Source organism: Paroedura picta, chromosome 13 (genome assembly GCF_049243985.1).
Source record: "Paroedura picta isolate Pp20150507F chromosome 13, Ppicta_v3.0, whole genome shotgun sequence".
Classification (NCBI taxonomy): Eukaryota; Metazoa; Chordata; class Lepidosauria; order Squamata; family Gekkonidae; genus Paroedura; species Paroedura picta.
In genome coordinates, this window is record NC_135381.1 from 44,234,498 (window position 1) to 44,259,585 (window position 25,088).

Genomic DNA, 25,088 nt, shown 5'->3' on the forward strand with positions numbered 1-25,088 from the left:
AAATACAGGTTGTGGCATCATCACAGCAGGGCCCTGCTTTCCCCATCATGCACTGGTCATGCTAAGTAGGGAGAGGAAGAGGCCCATCAGCAACAGGGCCCGTCTGATCATTGCTGCATCTCCTTCTGCCCTCCTTGTACCAGAAGTAATATAAAAAGGGACTGGGGCTTCTTCAGTGGCCAATTAGAAGCCTTGCTGGGCAAAGGCCCCACCTACTTTCTGTATACACTTGACAGGCAGGCAGGAAAGGTGTTGGCAGGCCCCTTCTGGCTTGATGCTACCTGGCTAGAACACTGCCTTGTTCCTAAAGAACAAATTCACAAGGGTGAAAAAAGCACACAGCCCGGTTAACCTTGGAAAGGAGCCAGCCAGCCTGTTTCTCCCATAGTTTTTCCAAGAGACCCTGCCCCGCTTAGCTTTTATAGCTGGGGGACCTTTCTTACTGTTCTCCTTAATGGACATTTTCCTGTTGGTTCTTATCTGGCCGCAGCAGCCAGCCCTCTCAGCTGCACAAGCATTGCCCGGCTGGTTCTCAAGGCCTTTTCAGATTTGCGTCCCCAAAGTGGCTTCTGCTTTCGCCAAGGCTAAATGTCCTGCCTTAATGAGGGGAAGGTGTCCTGGGGGGCTCCTATCCTGCTGAAGACAATATGCACGCTGGATCCCCGGAGACCCAGAGAGAGCTCCAAAACAGGAAGAGCGGATGTTTGGACGGAGGCGGATGTGGGCCGCGGGGTGGCCCCCACGGCCCACAGCAAAGGGTCTTGGTGCAATTCAGAAAGGAATAATAAACCCTTCTGATTGTTGCTTTGAGGTCTTCATAGGCCTGGCTTTGCAAGTGGCAGGAGAAGCATTAACAGAGCTCACCATTTAGCGACACAAATCGCAGTGGCTGATCTATGATGGTGGGAGACTAGGGTTGCAATGCAGGGAGAATGGGTCTCCCGAGCAGTCGCAGCTCCTTCCGTGCACTGGGGGCAGGAATGGGTCACCTGGTCCCAACCCACTTTTTAAAGCAGAGGCTAGATAGCCGTATGACAGAGATGCTGATTCTGTGGACTTGGGCATAGAGTGGGTGGGTGGGCAGGAAGGGCTGTGTCCGTGCTTGACTCTCCTGGCCCTTTCTTGCATGCCCAGGAGTCATTTATAAGATAGCTACCTTCATGGACCTTTGATATTAATAGACCCAAGTTATACGGCTTAAAATATAAAACACTAGTAAAAAAGCCCATTGTATAAAGAATACAATGGGCTCTAGCAGGCAGGGGCGAGAGCGAGGGACGGAAGGTTACCTGAAAGAGGGCGGCGGCTCCTCGGTGGCTCCTCGGTGGGTTGGGCTGCGGGTTGAGCTCCTCGGCGCGCACCTCCGCGGCTCCTGCCGGCTGCTCCTCGCCGGCTCCTGAAGTGGCTCCTCGGCGTGCTGCGGCTCTTCGGCGGCCCGTGGCGCTGGCGGGCGAGTTGCTGCTGCTGCTGCGGCTTGGCGGCGCGGCAGAGCATGGCCCCTGTGCCGATCACGGCCCAGGCTCTTCCGTTCGCTGTGCGGGCGCCGCCTGGGATCGCGGCGCCGCGTCCTCCGTTGATGGCGGCTCTTCCGGCGCCAACAGTCATGGCGCCATCGTCGATCACGTCGCTGCCGCCGCCGCCGCCGCCGCCGCCCGCATCTCATGTGGGACCTCGGAGGGAGTTGCCGGCGGTCCTGCAGTGGCGGCGGCCTGACGCGGCGAGAGACGCTTCGCGCCTCTCGCCGCATCAGGCCGCCAGGCAGGAAGCCCCCGGCAGCAGCCGCACTCCGCGCGACTGCCGGGGGCTCCCTCGGGCGGCGGCCTGACACGGCGAGAGACGCTTTGCGCCTCTCACCGCGTCAGGCCGGGAGCAACTGCAAGCCACGCTGCACGCGGCTCGCAGTTGCTGGGAATCAGAGGGACCGATCGGCAGGCGCTTCGCCTCCGATTGTCTGTCATGAGGAAGGGTCCAATCCGGACCCTTCCTCATCCCGGACACATCCCGCCCCAGGAGGGCTTACAGTTTTATTTAGTCCGTGGCGCCTGCGGCGCCACAGGCGGTGTACAGATAAGGTATGAAATATAAGGTAGTATGTTGAAGACTTTGTTAGTATCCTTGAAAAAAAACTAAGAAATAAGTTCACTGATCAAATAAAATACGAAAACAAGGTTTTACACCTAGGAACTCATTCTATTGTTTGAATAAAGTTTTTGCCATCGCCAGCTTGGAAAATTCTTTCTTGTCTACTCATCTTTAGCTGACGGGTCATCTCTGCTTCCACCTGGAGGTTGGCAACATCAGGCACCAGAGCAGATAAAGGCTAATGCGACAATCATCCAGCCCCTTAGGACAGGAGACAGTACCTTGGCATAGGTTTTGGAAGCCCCCACTTCACAGAGAAAATTCTTGCTCAGCAATCAGGGCTAATTTTATCCCCAGAGGAAGGTGTTTCCTACGAGCAAAGAGCAATCCGAACTACCTTGTGCAGAGACTGGTTGTGTGAGGCAGTCATTGGGAACTTCACAGCTGACCTGACCTGGCCAATCAGGGAACACTGCTTTGCTACTGGGTACAGAGTTAATCTACAAAAAGCAGGAAGCTGCACACTTGCTGATGGCGATTTTTCAAATATTGAGAGTTATATCCACTCCAGGATAACGTGAGGGAAAGGTAGGGTCACTCTGGATCAATCATGCATGTTGCAGAGGAAAAAATTAAAGCCCCCCAACAAAGTGGAAATCAAATTCAGTGTAGACGGGAGGGATTTATTTGAACTGGAGGTGGGTAAAAAGCCTCATGCAGACTACACCCTGTCCACAGAAGGAACCACATTTAGCCATATAGAAGGGAAATCCATCAGTCAATCTTGTGATATAAAGACAGATGGATCCATCTGAAGAAGAGAGCAATGACCCCTGAAAGCTCCTCCCCTGCCACAAATGTCCCTGGTCTTTCTGGTGCTCCTGGACTTTCTGGTGCTGTCTGCTGCTACAGGCCAACTAACATAGCTACCCATCTCGATCTACAGATTCAAAGTGGCCAAATGTCTTTCTTCAAGATTTGTAGACTTTTCCTTTTTTCCTGCAGCCCCAGAAAAAGAAAAGGAAAAGTTTTAATGGTTAATAAAACTATTTTAGAAGATTTAACAAGATGGGAGAAGCCTGCTTGGGAACTCCTTCCATGAACTCCTAACACAAGAACAGAAGAACACTGCATCCTTAAAAAATCAAAAATTGAAATTGTGATCATAATACATAATATTGATTTACTGTATTTGCTGGCGTATAAGACTACTTTCCCCCCCCTGAAAAACATGCCTCCAAGTGGGGGGGGGCCCGTCCTATACGCCAGGTGCCCATAGTGATCCTTATTCTACATACCATCTAGTATCGTGCAGTATCCAGCGTGGCTGTGGCGAGCATCAGCAGCGAGACAGGGGTGCCAGCCTTTTCAGTGTGACCGGCCCATTCTGCTCGGCGGGAAGCAGTGGCGCTCCGGCCCACCCCTTGTCTACATAGAGCTCGCACATGGGCACTTGCACACTAGTGCCGGTTACAGGGAGATGCAGGGGCGGGCCGGGTATATAACTAACTCTATATTTTGAGTGGAAATGTTGGGGGGTCGTCTTATATGCCCAGTCGTCTTATACGCTGGCAAACACAGTATTTGGACATGACTTCGAATCCTGGGTTTTTGAAATCCAGGGAACATACTTCTAGGTAGGTAAGTGAAGCCCAGGAGTATTGGGGCTGGTTTTTGTGATCCTTTCCAGCATGGCCAGCAGTGGGGAAAACCTAGCCCTTGCCAGCCACACCAAGCAGTGGCAAGATAATTGTGAGAACATTCAAGATTTAGCCCCAAGTCACATGTGCACAACACCACATGGAAAGCTGCCTCCTGAGGGTATTCTTGTGCACATCGCAGACACTTCCTGATCGCCGACACCAGCTGACCCAACTGGAAGTTGCCACAACTTCTTGCCCGTGTCTCTCAGAGCCTGTATGGTTATGATATTAAGCTATCCGTTTGACTTTGAGGACAGACAATTTCCCCTCCTGACTTAGGGATATTCACTGATTAACAGCCGAGGATTTTCACTCTGAAGCTTCAAAGCTTGCAGTCCCTGTTTGGACGAGGGCAGGGCAAATACGAGCCGGCGAAGAGCAAAGCAGGAACAGCACGTCTCACCCACAGAGGCCTCCATCTTGCTGCCTTCTGACTCGTGCCCACCACCTGCAGCCCTTTGCTTTGGCTTCATTGGTTCCATAGACCCCTGCCCTGCCTTTCACACAGGTCCAAAGAGGAGAAGCCTTGAACTTCGACCAGGAGTTTGCCGGAGGGAAACAGAGGTGAAGGGGTAACCATCGGCGGTTGCTTCTTGCTGGACATTGGGCTGATTTCAGCAAAGTTTGTGCAGTGATAGCCGGTTAATCATAATCAGAAAACAAGGAAGCTTGTTCGGGTCATTGCTTCACGATGAGGACTTTGAAGAAACTGTCGTCCAGCCACCAAAGCGTGTTGCTGACCCAAACTGTTTATTGCAGCCGTTGGCTCAATCTCTACAGTGAATGATTGCATTTCCCGGTTGACCCCAGATTTGGTCCAACTTTATCAGCGAGAGCTGCCATTCCAAGAGAAATGTGTTCTGTTGATCCAGTTTGCTGGATCCTAATGAGAGCATTTCCAGTCATGTTAGGCTGTTGCAGGAAAACTAAAGAGGACTTGTGTAGTACCTCACAGGAAGAGCCCTGCTGGATCAGACCAGGGTCCATCTAGCCCAGCATCTTTAATCATAGAATCATAGAATAATAGAGTGGGAAGGGACTTCCTGGGCCATCTAGTCCAACCCCCTGCACTATGCAGGACACACATCCCTATCGCTCATCTACTGTAACCTACCACTCTTTTGCCTTCACAGAATCGGCCTCTTCATCAGATGGCTATCCACCACCTCCTGAGGAAGCCTGTTCCACTGAGAAACCGCTCTGTCAGGAATTTCTTCCGGATGTTTAGATGGAATTTCTTTTGAATTAATTTCATCCCATTCGTTCTGGTCTGTCCCTCTAGGGCAAGAGAGAACAATTCTGCCCCATCCTCTACATGGCACCCTTTTAAATACTTGAAGATGGTTATCAGATCCCCTCTCAGTCGCCTCCTCTCTAGACTAAACAGACCAAGCTCCCCCAACCTTTCTTCATACGTCTTGGTCTCCAAACCCCTCACCATCTTTGTTGCCCTCCTCTGGACACGCTCCACTTTGTCTACATCCCTCTTCAACTGGGGTGTCCAAAACTGAACACAGTACTCTAAGTGAGGCCGAACCAGAGCAGAGTAAAGCGGTACCATCACCTCCCGTGATCTGGACACGATACTCCATTTGATACAGCCCAAAATCCCATTTGCCTTTTTAGCCACTGAGTCACACTGCTGACTCATGTTCAATGTATGGTCTACTAAGACTCCTAGATCCTTTTCGCACATGCTACTGCCAAGACAAGTCTCCCCCATCTTATATTGGGGTATTTGGTTTTTCCTACCTAAATGCAGAACTTTACATTTGTCCCTATTGAACTTCATTTTATTCAGTTTAGCCCACTTCTCAAGCTTATCAAGATCATCCTGTATTCTGTTGCTGTCTTCAGTTGTGTTTGCTACCCCTCCCAGTTTAGTATCACTTAACTGATTCTCACAGCAGCCAACCAGTTATCCTGGAAGGCCAACAAATGGCGTAGAACATTGGTCCCCAACCTTTTTAACACTGGGGACCGGTCAATTTTACTGAGGCCCGGGGGGGGGGCAGTCTTTTGCCGAGGGATGTCGCCGTGTGAGCCCCTGCTCCGCTTGCTTTCCCACCAGTGCCCCTAACTTCCTGCCGCCCACTGGGGGGCTCTGCCAGCAGCAGCTGCGCAGTGCTACGCCGAGGGGGCGCCCCAGCCATGGCAACCACTGGAGAGCACCAAAGGTGAGCTGGCGGCAGAGTGGCAGGGCAGCCACCAAGGCAGCAGCTGGAGAGGAGGACGAGGAGGAGCTGCGGCCCGGTACTGACTGATCTACGGACCGGTCCCGGTCCCTGGACCGGGGGTTGCGGACCACTGGCGTAGAAGCCAAGGCCTTCTCTTAATATTGCCCTCGAGTACTGGTATTTAGAGGTATGTTGCCTCTGTATATGGAGGTTCTTTGTGCTGACCATGGATAGCATTGAAGAAAAAAACGTTGATTTCACCTAGAATTGCAGTAGATCAATAAACGAGATCAAATTGACAAAAAGATTGAGTGGATCTTTTTTTCTCAATTTTATTGGTTGACTCTCTTAGTATCCAGAATATGAACAACCAAAAGGGGGTCCCGAGTATTATATCCTGCTTTCTATATATTCATTGGTGGTTGAGCCTCATATTCTGAATAAGTGCTTTGAATATCACAATTAACAAAAATCACTTTGGCAAAGCTCCAAGCTTTTTCAAAAACCATGAGACGTATATTTTGGCACAAGTTCTCCAGTAATGGGGTGCAAAATGCAGCTGCTTGGGTTCCCCCTGGAATATCTTAGAGAACCCATATTTAGTTGTAAGGCGGAGCTCTTCTGCCAGGCATTTAGTTGAGGCCAGGGCAAGAAAGATCTGGTCCTCCACCACCACATTTGGGCATCTTGCCTGTGTTACATCTGCCCTGGGCATTTATTCACTGCAATGATTTTGCAGCAGATTGGGGAAGGGGAGGGGTTGGAGGTTAATGTTTATGTTGATCCCTTACTGTTTTATGATTAATTGATGATGATGGTGCAAGCTGCCACGGGCTAGCTGGCCTAGGAACGGTGCCATAAAAGTTAAATAAATAAATAACCCCACTGTGAGTGGCCTTTACACCTGACCAGCCTGAGCTTCCACACTCAGCAGACAGACCAGATAAGGGAAGGGAAATTAGCATCATCAGCATGAAGTGCAGGGCCAATTCCCTGTTCTCTGCCACCCCAGTAGATGACCGCGTTCATTATATGGTGGCGGCTGTAGGGTGTTCAAGGCAAGAGACATGCCTGGGGGGCTGCCACTGCCTGTCTCTGTGTTGCATCCCTGGACTTTCTTGGAGGTCTCCCATCCAGTGGCTAAGGAGAGCCCACCCTGCTGAGCTCCTGAGGCCTGATGAGATCAGCCAGTCTCAGCCATCCAGCGCAGGGCAGTGTGTGGTTGTGCAATCCTAGGAAGTGTCACTTCAGTCCAAGTTGCGTGAAGTCATTAGGGGTAGAGTTGAATAACTCTGCACAGTGTTGTATTATTAATGATCCAGTACTCTGGAGTTGCAGCCACAGGACTCAAGCGCTCACAGTCAAAGGGCTTATAAGCAAGGTCTTTTTCCATTTCTGGAAAACCAGCCAAACCATTCTTGTTTTTCTACAGTAGACACCTGATGGTGGTGGCAAAGTCTTTAGTGCATAACAGCCCGCAGTTCTTAGTTTTTTGCATTCCTTCTTAATCTGCTCTAATACGTCCAAGAATGAGACACAGTGTTGTGTGTGAGGCCTGCTTGGACTCACGCTGCCTTGCGGCAAAGGTCGGGGGGGGGTTGCAAATGAACATTCAAATCAGATTCCCAATTAATACCCTGTTAGTGACCGTTGTGCTTGTTTCTGGAAATCAGTACCTGTCTAAATGTTTTAGCAGCTGTTAGGTGCTTTGGAAACAGATATTCGAAAAATAACAAGTAAGACGCAAGGTTGGCATTCAGTGCTAGAGGGAAATCCTGTTTGCCTGTCTGGCCTTGTTAAAAATACTATTTTGGGCTGTGTTTGATGTAATGTAGATTTTATAAAAGAACTCTTGCTTTCTCTGTGGCAGGGAGTAATAGATTGGACTTCGCACTTGGTTGAATTGAAAGCCACACTGTTAGCTGCCTTGAGAACCCACCTGGGTGAGAAGGAGGAATCGGAACCCCTTGAAATGAATGAATAAGAGGTTGGATTCAGTGGGGCGATTTCAAATGCATTGTGGCATGGTCCTCCTCTCCCACCAAGCACGTGGTTTCTGGAGGGACACGCGTGGCGTCGTGAGGGAGTTCAGGGACACCAACCCAGTCCACCAGATCAGCTGAATCTACGGTGATCAGTGGGGTGACGGACATTACAGCCGGATTGCCCTCACCCCATTGATCGCTAGGTTTGATCCAGTTGACCTGGCTGCCTAGGCAGGTATCCCCAGCCTCTCTCACCACTCCTTGTGTGTCCCTCGTGAAGTTGCGTGCTTGGTGGAAGAGGACAAATGTCCCAGATAGAAGGACTGCACCGTTCTTTAGTCAAGGGTATATGATAGCAGTTCCTCTCTTCTGGAACATCCAGGGAGCCAGCGTGGTGTCATGGTTAAAAGTGACGGCATCTTATCTGGTGAGCCAGGTTTAGATTCCCTGCTCCTCAACATGTAGTCAGCTGGGTTAGTCACAGCCCAGTTAGAAGCAGTTCTCACAAAGCAGTAACATCCGGGCTGTCTCACCCCACCTCCCTCACAGGGTGTCTGTCATGGGGAGAGGAAGCCACTTTGGGCAGTGAAAAGCAGGGCATAACAACCAGCTCTTCTTATTCCAAACAAGCTCAGGTCTGTTTGTCATTGAACAGGACTTGACGTCATGCCTTAATGCATTTCTTTTTCATCCGAAATAGATTTGTATATAGTTTTTGTAACATTCTGCCTGGTGAAGAGTTCTAGAACAGTGGTCCCCAACCTTTTTATGACCGGGGACCACTCAACGCCGGGAACCACTCACCGAGGACCACTCAACGCCTTTTACTGAGGCCCGGTGGGGGGGGGTAGTTTACTCCTCTACTCTCAACCACTGCCCGAACGCTCTCTGATCGCTATGGTAATGTTTAAACATCCCTTCAAAATAAGATACAGACACGCCACAACAAGGAACATAAGGAACATTTTATTTTCATGGAAATTTTAACTCATGACAATGACAAATCAATGGAAACCCTGAGCTTGTTTCTCTGCAACGAGATAATCCCATCTGGGAGTGATGGGAGACAATGACACCCAAAGTGCGTTGTAAAGGGCCAGGGGGGGGGGGGGGAAGAAGGCGTCTTTCGTGGCCCACCTCCAATTAGTCGAAGGACCTCATGTGGTCCGCAGCCCACAGGTTGGGGATCGCTATTCTAGAGGACTAGAAAGCTTGTATCGTAATGTTGTGTACCATTTGGAACCTAATAAAAGCTGTCTTGTGTCATTTGGCCTGAAAATCTGCACTTTAGTATAAAGTAGTTTGGAATTCCACTGGACAAGACTGAAGCCTTAGATACTCCTAAAATTGCCCTATGGATTCTGGCCTTTTTACTAGATAACTCCCCCCCCCCGAAAGGCTCAATCATACTAGGTGTATCTCTTGGAGGGTGGCACACAATTGAGTAATACTAGAAGGACCAAAACTGTCCTGAGAGGAGCAGGATTTGTGTGTTGGCTTTCCCAGCCATGGGTAAGATTAGCCTCAGAAAACTAGGACCCTGAATGCCACGTGTCTTCTCATGTTAAGGTAAAGGTAAAGGTATCCCCTGTGCAAGCACCGAGTCAAGTCTGACCCTTGGGGTGACACCCTCTAGCGTTTTCATGGCAGACTCAATACGGGGTGGTTTGCCAGTGCCTTCCCCAGTCATTACCGCTTACCCCCCAGCAAGCTGGGTACTCATTTTACCGACCTCGGAAGGATGGAAGGCTGAGTCAACCTTGAGCCGGCTGCTGGGATTGAACTCCCAGCCTCATGGGCAGAGCTTTCAGACTGCATGTCTGCTGCCTTGCCACTCTGCGCCACAAGAGGCACTTCTCATGTTAGCAAGCAAAAAATTCTTTTGCGGTGGTTCTTATCCCACAAGACACTTTGGACTGTATTTTCCAGGTCCAGCTTGTAGCTCAGTAACTCCTAAATGGTGTTCCAGGGCTTAGTGGTGAGAGAAGGACATCCAGTGCCTCCCCGATCAGAGACAGTCAAACTCTGAATCCCGGGGTCAGGAGACCCTGCTTGCTCACCCTTCAAAGTTAGAGGCCAACCAAGCGTTGGGCTGACATGACAAGGCTCTTCTTATATTCTAAAGATATGCTTTATGAATGCACATCTGCAGAGGAGGCCGTCTGCTTTCCCCCTGCATGACCCTCTGCTTGCCAATTGGCTGTTCTGCAACCCTGAATATCTGAGCATTAGGTGCACCTGTGTCTTCATGCATGCCCCTCCCCTGCCAGAAGTCGGAGGGAAGCGGCTCCAGCTGGTCCATAGACCATTGGGTGGTAAAAAACAGAAGTGGGTAAAGAGGGATTGTCCTAACATGAATGCTGTCTACAGGGATGTGAATCATGGAAGATGTTAAGATTCACGAGATGGGCAAGGCCCACAGGGGGATGTTGTCACCTTCCCTTCTGACATTTGAGCAATCACACCTGCCTCCGTGTCTCTGGGGCGTTCTCGAAATCCCCAAAGTGGGTGCTTTCCCATCCTTTCTTCAGCATTTAACTTATGGTGAGTGAAATGCCTACATGGAACAAACCCGAATCTAGTACAATATTTGCTTTTGTTAATAGTCACTTTGAAAGCAGTTAGGTCAATGCCCAAGAGGATTGGGGAGTTACTCCACCCCCCCCTTCACCCATTCTGTTTCTTTTACAGGGAGGGGGAAAACCCAATTAAGAGTAATTTCTTATTGTGCAACTAGTTGGGGGTTCTGCTTGCAAACGCAGGTGATTTGGCTGGGTACCATTAGATTCAGAAACTAATTCTCTAGGCACACTGGGAGAGCTTTGGGGAGACATGGTATTGTTTAGAGACCAGAAAGAAGAAGAGAAGAAAAGTTGGTTCTTATATGCCACTTTTCCCTACCTGAAGGAGGCTCAAAGCGGCTTACAGTCGCCTTCCCATTCCTTCCCATTCCTCTCCCCACAACAGACACCCTGTGAGGGAGGTGAGGATGAGAGAGCCCTGATATTACTGCTCGGTCAGAACAGTTTTATCAGTGCCGTGGCGAGCCCAAGGTCACCCAGCTAGTTGCATGTGGGGGAGCGCAGAATCGAACCTGGCATGCCAGATTAGAAGTCCGCACTCCTAACCACTACACCAAACCACTACACCCAGTGGCAGAGTGTGGATTCAAGCCCAACTTATTGGAGGAAGCTGCTCCTCCAATCAGAGATGCTTCCCTTCCTGACAAAAGAGGAAGTGGGTGAGAGCCCAGCTGAAACAAAGGGAATCCCAGTCATGCTTTTGGGATTTGTCCATTGCAATCCAGAGTGACCATTAGGTGTCACTAGTGAGCACAAAGGTACAGTTTAGCAGCCTAACAACTTTACAACAACAACCCTACAGAGTTAACTTCACCCAGTTACTTGCTGATTGCAATTTCAGCAACCGTGGGGGAGTATTTGCATGAAGTGCTTCACACCTCTTCTTTACATAGGAATCCCCACACATTAAAGTTTTCTGAGAATTGTAGTAGCCAGACCAGATTGCAGATCCTGGGATACCTTTGGAGGAAGCCAAGATGGCTGAGCAGCAAAACTGGCATTTAAAAAAAATCCTCATTATGGATTTGCCATTTGGGTTTTTGTTCTCAGTTGGAGGCAGAACTTTTTTCTTTCATCACAAGTTGCAGAAGCCTCCTTCCCCCTTTCTCCTTTTCTGAAGCACATTTTTATGGGAAAAGAGAATTCTGTGTAAACTCACAGTTCTAGAGTTTTCTTTTCTTTTTTAAAAAAACAAAACGTTTTCTGAACTCCGGGTCTAATCTTTTCATCTTTTCTCGTGAGTCTGAATTTGGCCCAGATTCCAATGGCAGCTCTTTGTGCGCAAATCCGTCTTAATTGCATTCTGAATCCGGCCCATTAAATGGAATTTCTGCCCGATGCTTTTGTTTCCAGGTTTCTGGCAGTAATTTCCCCTAACAACCCCAGCAGCTCATCAGTTACAAGCCCTGCAGTGCCCATGTAACATTTCGCTGCTTTGGCATCAGTTGGCAATAAGAGTTTGAGCCACCTCCAGTTTAATGAGCCCTTCTAATCCTGACTCCTCAATTTTTCCACCCTTCTCTTTTCATTTCTGTAGCTGTTCAGGATCGTTGTTGGGAAGGGAGCCATGTAATCCTATTAGAAGGCCTTGGATTACACACTGTGCCCCTTGTTCCTAACCAAAGAAACCAGGTTCCAGTCCCGTCTGCTTCCCTCCTGCCCGTTCCCTAATTATATTTTGTTTCCAGACGGAACCAGACTGTGGGTGTGAAGCGGATCCCCCAAGGTACCCTCCTGTTTCGCTATTATTCTGTCCTTTTTTCAGCAGTCTCAGTTTATTACAGAAGAGGTTTTGAATAAATTGGTTCTTGGAAGCAAAAATAAAAAAAGAAACAAAAACCCAACAACCTGTAATTAGTTTAGAACATTTGTCTGTTCTTGCAACGGTATGTTGGGAAGAAGGGAGAATGAACTTGAGTCCACTGGCCATTGTAGTTTTCTTTTACAATGGCCTGTTTTTTGCATCTCTTACGGCACTGGTCAGACCACACCTGGAGTCCTGTGTGCAGTTCTGGAGGCCTCACTTCAAGAAGGACGTAGATAAAATTGAAAGGGTACAGAGGAGAGCGACGAAGATGATCTGGGGCCAAGGGACCAAGCCCTATGAAGATAGGTTGAGGGACTTGGGAATGTTCAGCCTGGAGAAAAGGAGGTTGAGAGGGGACATGATAGCCCTCTTTAAGTATTTGAATGGTTGTCACTTGGAGGAGGGCAGGATGTTGTTTCTGTTGGCTGCAGAGGAGAGGACACGCAGTAATGGGTTTAAACTTCAAGTACAACAATATAGGCTAGATATCAGGGGGGAAATTTTCTCAGTCAGAGTAGTTCAGCAGTGGAATAGGCTGCCTAAGGAGGTGGTGAGCTCCCCCTCACTGGCAGTCTTCAAGCAAAGGTTGGATACACACTTTTCTTGGATGCTTTAGGATGCTTAGGGTTGATCCTGCGTTGAGCAGGGGGTTGGACTAGATGGCCTGTATGGCCCCTTCCAACTCTATGATTCTATGATTGTTTTTCCTTTAGTTTCTGAAGGCAGCCATACTGGTCTTCGGCAGAAGAGCTAAATTCAAGTACAGTAGCATACTAACAAGAGCCTCTTGTGGCGCAGAGTAGTAAGGTAGCTGTCTGAAAGCTTTGCCCATGAGGCTGGGAGTTAAATCCCAGCAGCCGGCTCAAGGTTGACTCAGCCTTCCATCCTTCTGAGGTGGGTAAAATGAATACCCAGCTTGCTGGGGGGTAAACGGTAATGACTGGGGAAGGCACTGGCAAACCACCCCGTATTGAGTCTGCCAAGAAAACGCTAGAGGGCGTCACCCCCAATGGTCAGACATGACTCGGTGCTTGCACAGGGGATACCTTTACCCTTTACCTAGCATACTAACAAGATTGGGGAGGAGAGATAAGCTGCTGAGAATCAGAGCTCCCATTGCAGATGGTGCATCTGTGTTCTTGGACTCCTATCCAGCTCACACCTTTAGAACACTGGAATTTACCTTGGTTTGTTTCTTGCTGCTGCTCAGCTCACCCCACCAAGACTGAATTTCTCCTCCTCCTCCTCCTACAGCATGGGTCGGATCCTTGGGCATGGGGATGATCTTCTTCTGCTCTCCTATTGTGAGCATCTTCACCGACCGGATCGGCTGCAGGACAACGGCTGCCTCTGGAGCAGCGATTGCGTTCATCGGACTCTTCTCCAGTTCTTTCACAAAGTAAGACTCGGGCGCTAGCTTTTTCGGAGCTCTCCTGCTGGCTTCTTGTTCATGTGCCACATCTCGTGGTGCCTCAAGCAAGGAGGAGGCAGTAATTTCAGGGAGGCTCTCTTTGCTCGCTCGACAGCTTTCCAGATTTTCTCCCCAAAAATATAGACAAGATTCAAACATGCACATTTTACTAAACTGCAGCCAGCACTAGGAAATAAGGTTGTCCTTATAGGGGAAAGTTATCTTTGGAGAGATATTTATTTTCCTAAAGATGTCACCTCTGTCTACTAGTCATACAGAACAGTTTTCAGGGTCGTCTCTATAATGAATCAAGGTGCATTTGGAGAGCCAGTGTGGTACAATGGTTAAGAGTGTCAGAATAGTGTCTTGGAGACCCAGGTTCAAATCCACACTCCTGCCATGGAAGTTGGCTGGGTTGTTCAAATGGAGGATCAAATGGAGGATCAAATAGAAGCAAAGAGGATGTGAACAGCTTTGGTCCCCAATATGGAGAAAGACGATGGATGGATGGATGGACGGACGGACGGACGGACGGACGGACGGACAGACGGACAGACGGGTGGGTGGGTGGGTGGGTGGATGAATGAACAAACAAATGAACAAATGAATGAATAACATTGTGGCCTAAGGTAGTGGATGGTGGGGGCTGGTGAAGGGGATACTTCCTGTCTTCACCCTTTCCTCACAGCCACCACTATCTCCTTTGTCCCCTCCCCCCAAATTGGAACCTTTGATGCCTCTTCTGTCCTCACTTCCCCAGGAATTCTGAACTTCTGCAAGGTTGTTCTCATGAGCATTCAGGAAGCCCCACAGGCGTCATGCATCTTTGCCTCCATTTCCAGCTGAAGGGAAAGGTGTGAGTTGCATCGGGCAGTGGCGTCAGGGAGAGGAGGGTGGGTGGTGGATGGGCTGCAGCTTCCAACAGCATAACTTTCAAAGCGGTACCAATAACATTTTTAGGCACTGCTGTTGTAGCATTTATCTCACACTGAGAACTGGACAGCAGCCTGGGTCACTTTTTGACCCTACCTGGGGAGCCTCTGAGGCTCTGCAATGGGGGCCTCTACTTTCCAAGGCCTTCTTGGTGGTACCAAAATCTTATTACTCTTTCCCAGGGAGTTTCATGGATTCCTAGGGGGTTAACACTTTGTTTTAAGTATGAATTCCTCAATGAGTCATCCTTCCTGCCCAAGGTTCTAATTGTGGTATTCAATGTTTTTGCATGTATTGTTTTTGCATGCCTTGTTTTAAATTGATTTGAACTGTTTTTATTTGGGTTTAATGGTTTCTAAGATATGTTTTTAACATTTGTATTTTTAATCTGTTTGCCGTCTTTGCAGCCATAATGAGGGCTGAAGGCAGGATATAAATTGTGATTAAATAAATAAATACGAAGGCACCCATAGTTCTGGGTGAGGCTGAGAGAGCTCTGACAGGACTACTGTGGGAGAACAGCTGTATCAGTGCTGTGACAAGCCCAAGATCACCCAGCTGAATGCATGTAGGGGAGCAGGGAATCAAACTTGGCTCGCCAGATTAGAAGCCATTGCTCTTAACCAGCACACCATGCTAGAGAGACCCAAACAAATGTGTTTACTTTGGAGCCAATTTTCCTGGGAATTCAGAAATTGCATTGTTTTCATATAGTTACAAAAAAGGCAGCCATAATGTCTCCCCCAAAAATAAATGATCCAAATTTAGAATAATAGGCTAGATTCATAATTTTCAAGTCAAGGATTTTCTGGAAAATTATGTGAATTAGTAATAACAAGGCATTTTATGGTGTGTTTATTTTGGCGTTTTAAAAAGTGCAGTACTTTTAAGTAAATATCTCCCAGTGAAATAAGACCTGTAAACACCACCCAACCAATGCTGAGCCAAATTGAGAGACTTATTATTGCAGACTTCAGTTAACAAGGACCATGCAAGAGGGCATATGAAAGAGCTCCCTCTGATTCCCCAGGGAGCAAGTCTCAGTAGACAAAACGGGCTCCGATTGAGTCTTAGACAAGCTTCATGATATAATTCAGATGTTAAAATCCATTTGTTTTAGGTCTCAGGCAGAACCAGGTCCACTCAGTTCCTACTGATTTACTCTCACCACCTCCCAAGGAAGCCTGTTCCACTGACTGTTCCACTGACTGCATTGCTGTTGTCTCTTCAGTTGTTCAAGTTTACCCACGTATTTCCACCATGTTCTTACTTTGTTGTGATTGTAATTGAATTTTTATGTCCTTTTAATGGGGGTTTTAACTTGGTTTTATGGACTTATGTAGCACACCATGAGCCAGCTTCGGGAGTGGCGGGGAATAAATATATATCTGATGATGATGATGATGATGATGATGATGATGATAATGATACTCATACATTGCGTTGTTAACCATTTATATCTTTCTTGTTCGTACTGTTCAGTGTTCCATGTACCTTTCCCACTCCCCCACTGGATATACGTACACGGCCCCAAGACGTCACAGGAAGGGATGATGTATAAATGGCATGAATAATAATAACATCACAATAATTGTGTCAATACCCTGGGGTCGAATTCGAAAGGTTGTTGCAGGCCGTAAGAGGCTGAGGACCACCATCACCGCCCCCCCCCCCCGAAAAAAGAATGGATCTTTTTGCAAGGCCAAAGAATACATTGCATAGGACAGGGGTAGTCAAACTGCAGCCCTCCAGATGTCCATGGGCTATAATTCCCATGGGCCACTGCCAGTGAATGCTGGCAGGGGCTCCTGGGAATTGTGGTCCATGGACATCTGGAGGGCCGCAGTTTGACTACCCCTGGCATAGGAGCACCTTCGTTGGAGTGAATCGCCTCATGCAAGAGCTGCACATCCTTCCTTGCATGTTTCTGTCCCCCTCTGAACTTCCCGTCATGCCAGTGATCACTCTTCTGGGCTTGTCATGCAGCTACATCCTGGTTTACGTTGAACTGAGTGGCCTGTTCTTCTACTGACTCACCTACTATTCTGCAGGTAGCTCTAGCAGGGCAGTTGGGGGAAGACCCCACCCGCAAACCAGCTGGCTTTGACTGGTTTGGCTTCCCAGATCCCTGAGCCTGGCAGAAGGACTGGTTCGTCTCAGGAAAGCATGGAATGGTGATTAAGAGTGCTGACTTCTAATCTGGCAAGCCAGGCTTGATTCCCTACTCCTCCTCCACATGCAGCTAGCTTGGTGACCTTGGGCCAGTCACAGCACTGATACAGCTGTCCTGACCGAGCAGAAACATCAGGGCTCTCTCAGCTTCACCTCCCTCACAGGGTGTCTGTTGGGAGGAGCAGAAAGTGATTGTAAGCTGCTTTGAGACTCCTTCGGGTAGAGAAAAGCATAATCTAAGAACCAACTCTTCTTCTTCAGGGCTCTCTCAGCCTCCCCTCCCTCACAGGGTGTCTGTTGTGGGGAGAGGAAGGGAAGACGAATGGAAGCCACTTTGAGACTCCTTTGGGTAGAGAAAAGCGGCGTATAAGAACCAACTCTTCTTCTTCTTCACTAATATCAAGGCTCTCTCAGCCTCACCCACCTCACAGGGTTTCTGTGGTGGGAAGAGGAAAGGGAAGGCGATTGGAAGCCACTTTGAGACTCCTTCTGGCAGTGAAAAGCCGGGTATAAGAACCAACTCTTCTTCTTCTCTGAACTAGAGACTGATGCTCAAATAGAGGCAGAAGGGCCATGGCAACAGTAGAGCTTTTTTAACAAGATGAAAAGTAAACATCTGTATTATTTGTTTGCTTCTGAGATAATTATTTGCCCAGCATTCACTTCAGCCAGCCTTCAATACTCTTATTTTTTATATGTAAGGTGTGAGGGGAAATTAAGGCCTTAATGTGTTGGAGAATCTGCTTCTTGGCACCGTCAGGTCTCCAAACCAAAGTCATCTTGTCCTAGGGCAGCTTGAATTATGGAGTGCACCGTAGCTGTGAGGTGGTTGTTCATCTGTACAAGCGGATTTCTCTTGACACTTCCCTGATGTAGTTTGATTATTGGTTTTTAGGACCGTTGTTTAGGACAATGTGGCAAACACGTGCATTTCCCCCCTTGACTAGCCAAGAAAGGGCAGGCATGCAACGGAATAAATGAGACACTTGTACACAGTGTATTTCCTCTTTCTTGTGGACCCAAGGCACCATATTTGTGGCACTATGTGTGTTTTTTGGAAAAGAAAACCTGGCATTGAAGCCACTCTCAATCAATAAAGCTGAGCTTCAGAGAGGATGGGACTGTAGGCTGGTGTTTTAGAAGGGAAACAGGTAGTTTCTTCTGGGTTTTCCAAAGCCTGCATAGTACAACGATGGAAAGAGTCGTTAGGAGCCAACACTTGGGGACAAAATGGTAACAGCTTTGAACTGAACATTATGCTGAGATAATTTAGATCATCAGAGACTGCCCAGAATATATTCCCTTTTCCCCCCCTTAAAATGTATAATTTTAAAACCTTTTTTTCTGGCCAAGTATAGCCTACAAAAAACTGCTTCTGATCCTTAACGAAGGAGGGCTTGCCCCCCCCCCCCCAGCTTGAGAGTTTACCGTCCTGCTGCTTTAATAGAAAATGGCTGGTGAGAAATCCAGACAGACGTCCTTGACTTTCCCTGGGCTCAGGCTGCCAATTACTTGCCTCCAGGGCATGAAGAGATGTGCTAATATAATTTAACTAGTGATGAAGACATGAGTCAGTGATCAATGAACAATTGTGAGCAATCTTGCTCTGTACTCTTTTCCCAGCTGCCTCCCAGCCACCTTGGCCACTGATTGGCCTTCCACTCCTGGGCCACCAGCTGCATTCTGGCTGGCAAGAAAAGGGGGGCTTGTGGGAAGAACCAGGAGGATCCTTGCCAGTGGCCTGCAGAACTGGAGCAAGCCGGAAAATGGAGGAAGGGGCTTGAGTATGGAGGAGAAGGGAAGGGAGGAGCTAGCAACAGGAGGGCGGAGGCAGACGAGGGGAGGCAGGGTGTGGGAGCATCATGGAGAAGAAGGAAAGCAGGTGTAAGTTTGCTAGCTCTCTGGAAATTTCTGGATATTTGAAGGCAGTGCCAGGGGCAAATAGAATATGCAGCCCATGAAGAGTAATTCTGATGGTCAGCCTGTCTCAGCTTTTTTTTTAACCATTGAGAAACCCCTGAAACATTCTTGAGGCTTCAAGAAACCCAAGAAATGGTGCAATCGTGCAGAATATGGTTGGGAAGCAGAACAGAGGCAGCAAATATAAAATGCACACAGGCTGGAAATGCCTTACACATCCTCTGAACAAGACTTTAAATATAAGATTACAAGGGATGCAAGGAATAGTGCTGCTCCACAATTACTGGGTGCCTGACAAATTATATACATTAGGGATGTCAGAAGCAGATCAGCGTTGGAATTGAAGACTGCGTGGAGTGCGCCTGACAACTGCACTGTGGCTCAGCCCAACTAGAAAGCCACTTGGGCCTGATGCGAAGGAAAGCAAATCAGAATGCAACCTGTTGATTGCACAGTCCTGGTAGGAAGGCCATTGAGTAGACCTGAGGGGGCCTGTTTAAGATGGCTCTCTAAATACATCTAGCCTGGAACTTCCTGAAGGGAAGATATTTTGGCCCCTTGCAGCTCTTAGAAATAATTCCTTGGGAGTAGAAAACACAGTGAAACAGACCAGCCCACTTTCTGAGCTTGCGGTTAAAGATAATGGCACCTATAACAGACAGGAATAAAATGCCTCAAAATAACTGTGAATATTCATTTATCTTTTGGAAGTTTATCACCATATTCACGTCCCCTTCCCCTTCATGAAATTTTCAATTTTGGAAGTTGTCTCATCCACCTTTCATCCCTTTTTTTTTTGTCCTCCTGGGGGGGGGGCGGCAGAAAAGAATATGAACACATTTTAAATATTTTAACATAAAAGTTAGCACCCCTGCTCTGCAGCAAACACCACCTCCTTCTGCAGGTTTAAAACGACCGCTTCCCCACAGGTGCTTGCCTTTTGAAGTGGAATGTTTTGTGTGTGTGCTTGTGTGCTTCCACACAATGCCATGCTGTAATCGTCACGGTGTCATAATATAATAATTATCTTTCAGGTTCTGTTTTTGAGATCTGCCCAAATTGGTTTACTGTTCTCACCCCTTCTCACAAGCATTGTTTCTCCTGGGACAGGTTAGCCTGACCTGGTTGGATCTCAGAAGTTAAGCAGGGTCAGCCCTGATTAAGACTTGGATGGGAGACCTCCAAGGAACTTGAAAGTTGCTATGTAGAGGAATGCAATGGCAAGCCCCCTCTCAGTATTGCTTGCCTTAAAAAGAAGGCATACTGTAACTTGGCTGCGAGCCCACAACATTTTCCAGATTTAACAATAAATATATGCTTGTTTCAGACTTCTGCAGTGTATATATGAATTGCAATGCTTTAGGACAGGGCTGGACAACACAGAGCCACGGTGGCGCGTATGGCCTGCCAGTGTGTTCTGCTGATTGTTGAAGCTCTGCAGGTTTTGTACATTCTGTGCACAAGGCAGGACCATCAGCCAGAGGGTGGTCCCTCACCTTGAGGTAGCAGGTGGGAGCTGAAAAGAGAACAGGGGTGGCATGAGAATATTGAAGAAGAAGAAGAAGAAGAAGAAGAGTTGGTTCTTATATGCCGCTTTTCTCTCCCCGAAGGAGTCTCAAAGCGGCTTATAATCGCCTTCCCTTTCCTCTCCCCACAGCAGAGACCCTGCGAGGGAGGTGAGGCTCAGAGAGCCCTGAGATATTACTGAAGAAGAAGAATTCATTCTTATAGGCCGCTTTCCTCTAACCACGGATAAATGGGGAGAGTTAAGGAAAGACCCAGCAACCTACCTTGTAAAAATTTTGCCCAGAGAATCCTATGGAACATCAAATAATGCTGGAATGTAACAGGCTCCTTGTTTTGCCAACAGGTCCCTCGAAGTCCGCTATTTCACGTACGGGGTCCTCTTTGGATGTGGCAGCTCTTTTGCCTTCCAGCCCTCTCTGGTCATCCTCGGCCACTACTTCAAACGGCGGTTGGGTCTGGCGAATGGCTTGGTGACTGCGGGCAGCTGTCTCTTCTCCATGGGCCTCCCTCTCCTCTTGAAGATTATCGGCCGATCCATCGGGCTGGCACACACGTTCCAAGTCCTCAGCGCCTTTATGCTTGTCCAGATTTTCTTGTCTTTGACTTTCCGCCCCATGTTCCCTTCGACCTCCGACCCCCATGATGTGGAGCATGTGAAGCTGGACAGCCGAAGCTGGCGGCAGCAGTGCATGTCTCAGATGCGGAAGTACTTCAATATGAGGGTCTTCAGGAAGAAGTCCTATCGGATCTGGGCCTTTGGGATTGCAACTAGTGTTCTGGGGTACTTCATACCCTATGTGCACCTGGTAAGATTATCATGAGCTGGAGGAGACTGGGAGGGAAGGGAGAAGATGCTTGAATCCTGCCTACTGTAGGATAAGGGAAGGAGACCTGACTGCTCTGTGATAAAGAACAAATCCAATGAGAGCAGGAGGCAATTTGGAATGTTTTGAAGCCGAGTGTTGATGTGCTCCCTGTATGTTAAATCAGAACCCCTGGCATGTTGAGGAATTTGTGAACAGCCATTCTGTCCCATGCAAATCCAGAAAAAGAAGAAGAGTTGGCTTTATATGCCACTTTTCTCTACTAGAAGGAGTCTCAGAGTGCCTTACAGTTGCCTTCCCTTTCCTCTCCCCACAACTCTGGGGGTGTGGCCAGCTAAGAGGCTTCTCGGAGCCTGAATGTTTATTTCAGAGCTCCTCCACAGTCAAACATTTGACAAAGTCTGCCTTGGAGAATGCTAGGAACAGAGAAAGTCTGTTCCTAGAGGTCCGGTGTGGAAGATAGTTCAACCAGTGAGCAAAGTAAGCCACTTCTTGGGTTGGCAGGATTTCTGCAGCAGCTGTTTCAGCGTAAATATCTTGGAGAGAGAGACGGCTGCTGCCTCCACATCGAGAGGAATGCACAGTGGCTGCAGAACAGCTCAGGGGCTGGGTGCAATACCGTAACTTCCAGAGCAAGATACCTCCATAGAGCACCTAAGGGCCCAGTCACAGACGTAGGGAAAGAGGACATTAAAAACAGCAGACATTAGAATGGCCTGCCATGAAACATCTATTTAGCTCCAAACATGGAATAAGGAAAAGAAGGCCAAAGCTTTAATGTGCCTGGAAAGCAAAAGGTCCCAGATGGCAGGACAGGAAGGACTTCTTGAGCACCAGGAGGTGCGGTGGAGGACCAACCAAGTCCGGTGCTGTGTGGACACTCACCCTGTGCTTGTACCCACTATAGCTGGCCCCCTGAGTGTGCATTGCAGAAGATGCAGCACTGGGTCATTCAGGGGGTTGACATCCTTGTTGTTTTAGTGGTTAAGAGTGGCAGCTTCTAATCTGGTGAGTCAGGTTTGATTCCCTGCTCCTCTTCCACATGCAGCCAGCTGGGTGTCCTCGGGCTTGTCATAGCCCTGATAGCGCTGTTCTCACAGAGCTGTTGGAGCTCTCTCAGCCCCACCTCCCTCACAGGGTGTATACTACTACTACTACTACTACTACTACTCTCCCCTGACCTATTAAAATCTAATATTGATTGGTGGGCTCCTATTTTGGCATCACTCTTTACATATATAGATCAAACTGCACAAATCCCATATGATTGGGGACTTGCCATAATTATGCCCATCTTCAAGAAAGGCCTCCGATCTGAACCATCCAACTACAGACCAATTAGTCTGTTAAATGTGATCTCTAAACTGTACTCGAAACACCTATGCCTTAAGCTATGCAAGTGGCCAGAACAAGAAAAAATCTTAGAAGATGAACAAGATGGCTTCAGACCAGAGAGATCAACCATGCCTTATCTTGCAATATTTAATCCATACACATGTCACATCAGCTAAGGGCTCCTTATATGCAGCCTTCATTGATCTCAAGGCTGCTTTTGATACCATCCCAAGAAACCAATTGTGGGCCAAGCTGGCCAACTCCTCCATTGATAAAAGGCTGCTTCATTTGATGGTCATGTTATATAAGGAAACCAGATTGCAAGTGAGATTTAGTAATGAGGGTAACCTAACAAAACCAGTGAACACTCAGAAAGGCATGAGACAGTGTTATTTCCTAGCCCCCTTTTTATTTAACTTCTATGTTGATTCCTTAATCTAATGCTTTCAGAACTCTGATATCCATGCCCCTAAGCTGGACGATAAGAAAATACCAATTCTTATGTATGCGGATGACGCTGTGATCCTTTCACAGAACAAAATTGGCCTGAAACGCGCTCTGCTTATTTTAAGCCAACAATGCAAAGAAAAACATCTAAATATTAACTATGAGAAAACTAAAATAATGCACTGTAACAACAGGTTCCAGAAATATCGCTAGTATATTGACGGGCACATAATTGATGAGGTCAAGTATTTTAGATATTTAGGAGTCAATTTCCAATATAACGGTGGTCATTACGCCCATATACATTCGGGAACAGATTCCGCAAAAAAAAGTGCTCTAGCCATTCCTAGATTCTTTCATACCAAAGGTGGTAAGTTTATTCCAGCAGCTCTGAAGCTATATTCTGCGAAGGTACTAGCGCAAATCCTATATGGTACCCAATTGGGCCCTTGCAGGAGCTATGTGCTGCTTGAAAGAGTGCAATCAAAATTTTTGAGAGATCTTTATAAAAACCTAACTGCACACCAAATGTTGTTCTACACCAAGAATCTGGCCTTCAGAAGGTAGAAACCCGTGCCTGGCTGACAACCATCAATTACTGGTTAAAAATTTACCTCCATCCGAAGGGACTAATCCCCAAATTTTTAGCAGTCTCCTCGCAATTCCCATGGAATAGCAAAATCATTGAAAAAATCCAAACTCTGGGCCTCGATCCGAACCATCGAATAGAACTTGGCCTTAAAACAGCCAAAGCTGCCGTACGGCAATGTCTTTTTGATATAGATTCTCAGGAGGAATTCTCAATTCTTCCTAGAATCTATAGCACTCTGAAAAGATGGCCAGGAAATACTCCAGCTCCATAACTCACAAACATCTCAATATTAAAATACTGTTGGGCCTTTCAAGAGCACGTTTTAACTCATTCCCCTCAGCCGCACTCAAGGGCAGGTTTCTCAATTGTCTGCTGGAGCTAAGTTTATGCCCCTGTGATCATGCCCGGCCTGAGACAATTTCACATATCTTACTATATTGTCCTTTTTATTAAAGCATCTGAAGATATCTAATCCTACCTTTACTATCCCACTACACCAGACATTCATCTTTATCATCCCATAATAGTGATACTCTAGTTAAATTTTTGCTAAGGGACAAAGACCCACTTATTTCTAAGACGGTAGCAAAATTCCTTCACACCTCTACTAGAATTAGATCGAAAAGAATGTCTGAACGATAGTAATGAATAGGCCCTCTTATCCCTTGGGTTAATGGACTGCTCAAGAAGATCCCTTGTCCCTGCAGTTAACTTCCCTGAGGTTTCTTCCCCCTTCCTCTCCTTTACATGTTATAACCCTTTCCCCCCTACCTACAATTGTTTCCAACAATGCATTGTTTTAACATTGTTTTATTATCTTAATATTTTAATGTAGCAATACTCTTGTATTTTTTCACAACTCATATTGATTAACTTTTATAATTGATTGCAGTTTTTATAGATGTATTGTTTATATGGGTCAGTTGACTGAATAAACATACATACATACATACATACATACTACTACTACTACTTCTACTACTACCTCTCTTCCCCAGGTGAAATACGTGGAAGAGGAGTTCAAAGAAACAGATAAAGGGTGGATTGTGTTAGTCTGCTTGGGAGCCACTTCAGGGATTGGGCGCTTGACTTCTGGACCAATTGGCGACCTTATCCATGGGTTGAACAAGATCTACTTGCAGGTAGGGTGTGCCTGATCTTTGTGTTCATTCCCCTACTCCAGAATTATCTGAGACTCAATGCACCAATTGCTGCTCTTTTCACTTCTGTTCCTATGCTGTGGGGGTGGGCATTTGCCTCACATTCTGCAGCACCCCGAAAAGCAGTCGTTGAAAGAGAAAATTATCCAAGCCACCCAAGCACCTGGGCACACAAGGAGGGGGGTTAACTAGATATCAGTCCTTGTTGTTTCCATCTATTTATCTTCAGAAGCTGTGCTTGGAAGGTAACGAGCCAGACACCAGAACTAGCCAAGTCAAATTATGTGACTAGACACAGCTTGCAGAACATAATTATGATGCAGCAAGGGTAAGCTCAGACAGCTCAGACAGCTGGGAGCACATGGAAAGCTTGCTGCTGCTGGGGAGAGCTTGCTGCTGCTGACCAAGTGAGGCTATTGTTGTGGTGATTG

The 25,088-nt window shown here is 47.5% G+C and overlaps 1 protein-coding gene across 1 annotated transcript in view; it reads left to right on the forward strand.

The window, feature by feature from the left end:
• The window catches only part of SLC16A2 (solute carrier family 16 member 2), a 113,118-nt gene that overhangs the window by 70,090 nt on the left and 17,940 nt on the right, over positions 1–25,088 (forward strand). The window contains exons 2-4 of the mRNA XM_077307562.1: positions 13,591–13,735; positions 20,643–21,105; positions 24,496–24,639. Of these exons, the coding sequence (XP_077163677.1) occupies positions 13,591–13,735; positions 20,643–21,105; positions 24,496–24,639 (752 nt within the window). The remainder of the gene's footprint in view (positions 1–13,590; positions 13,736–20,642; positions 21,106–24,495; positions 24,640–25,088) is intronic.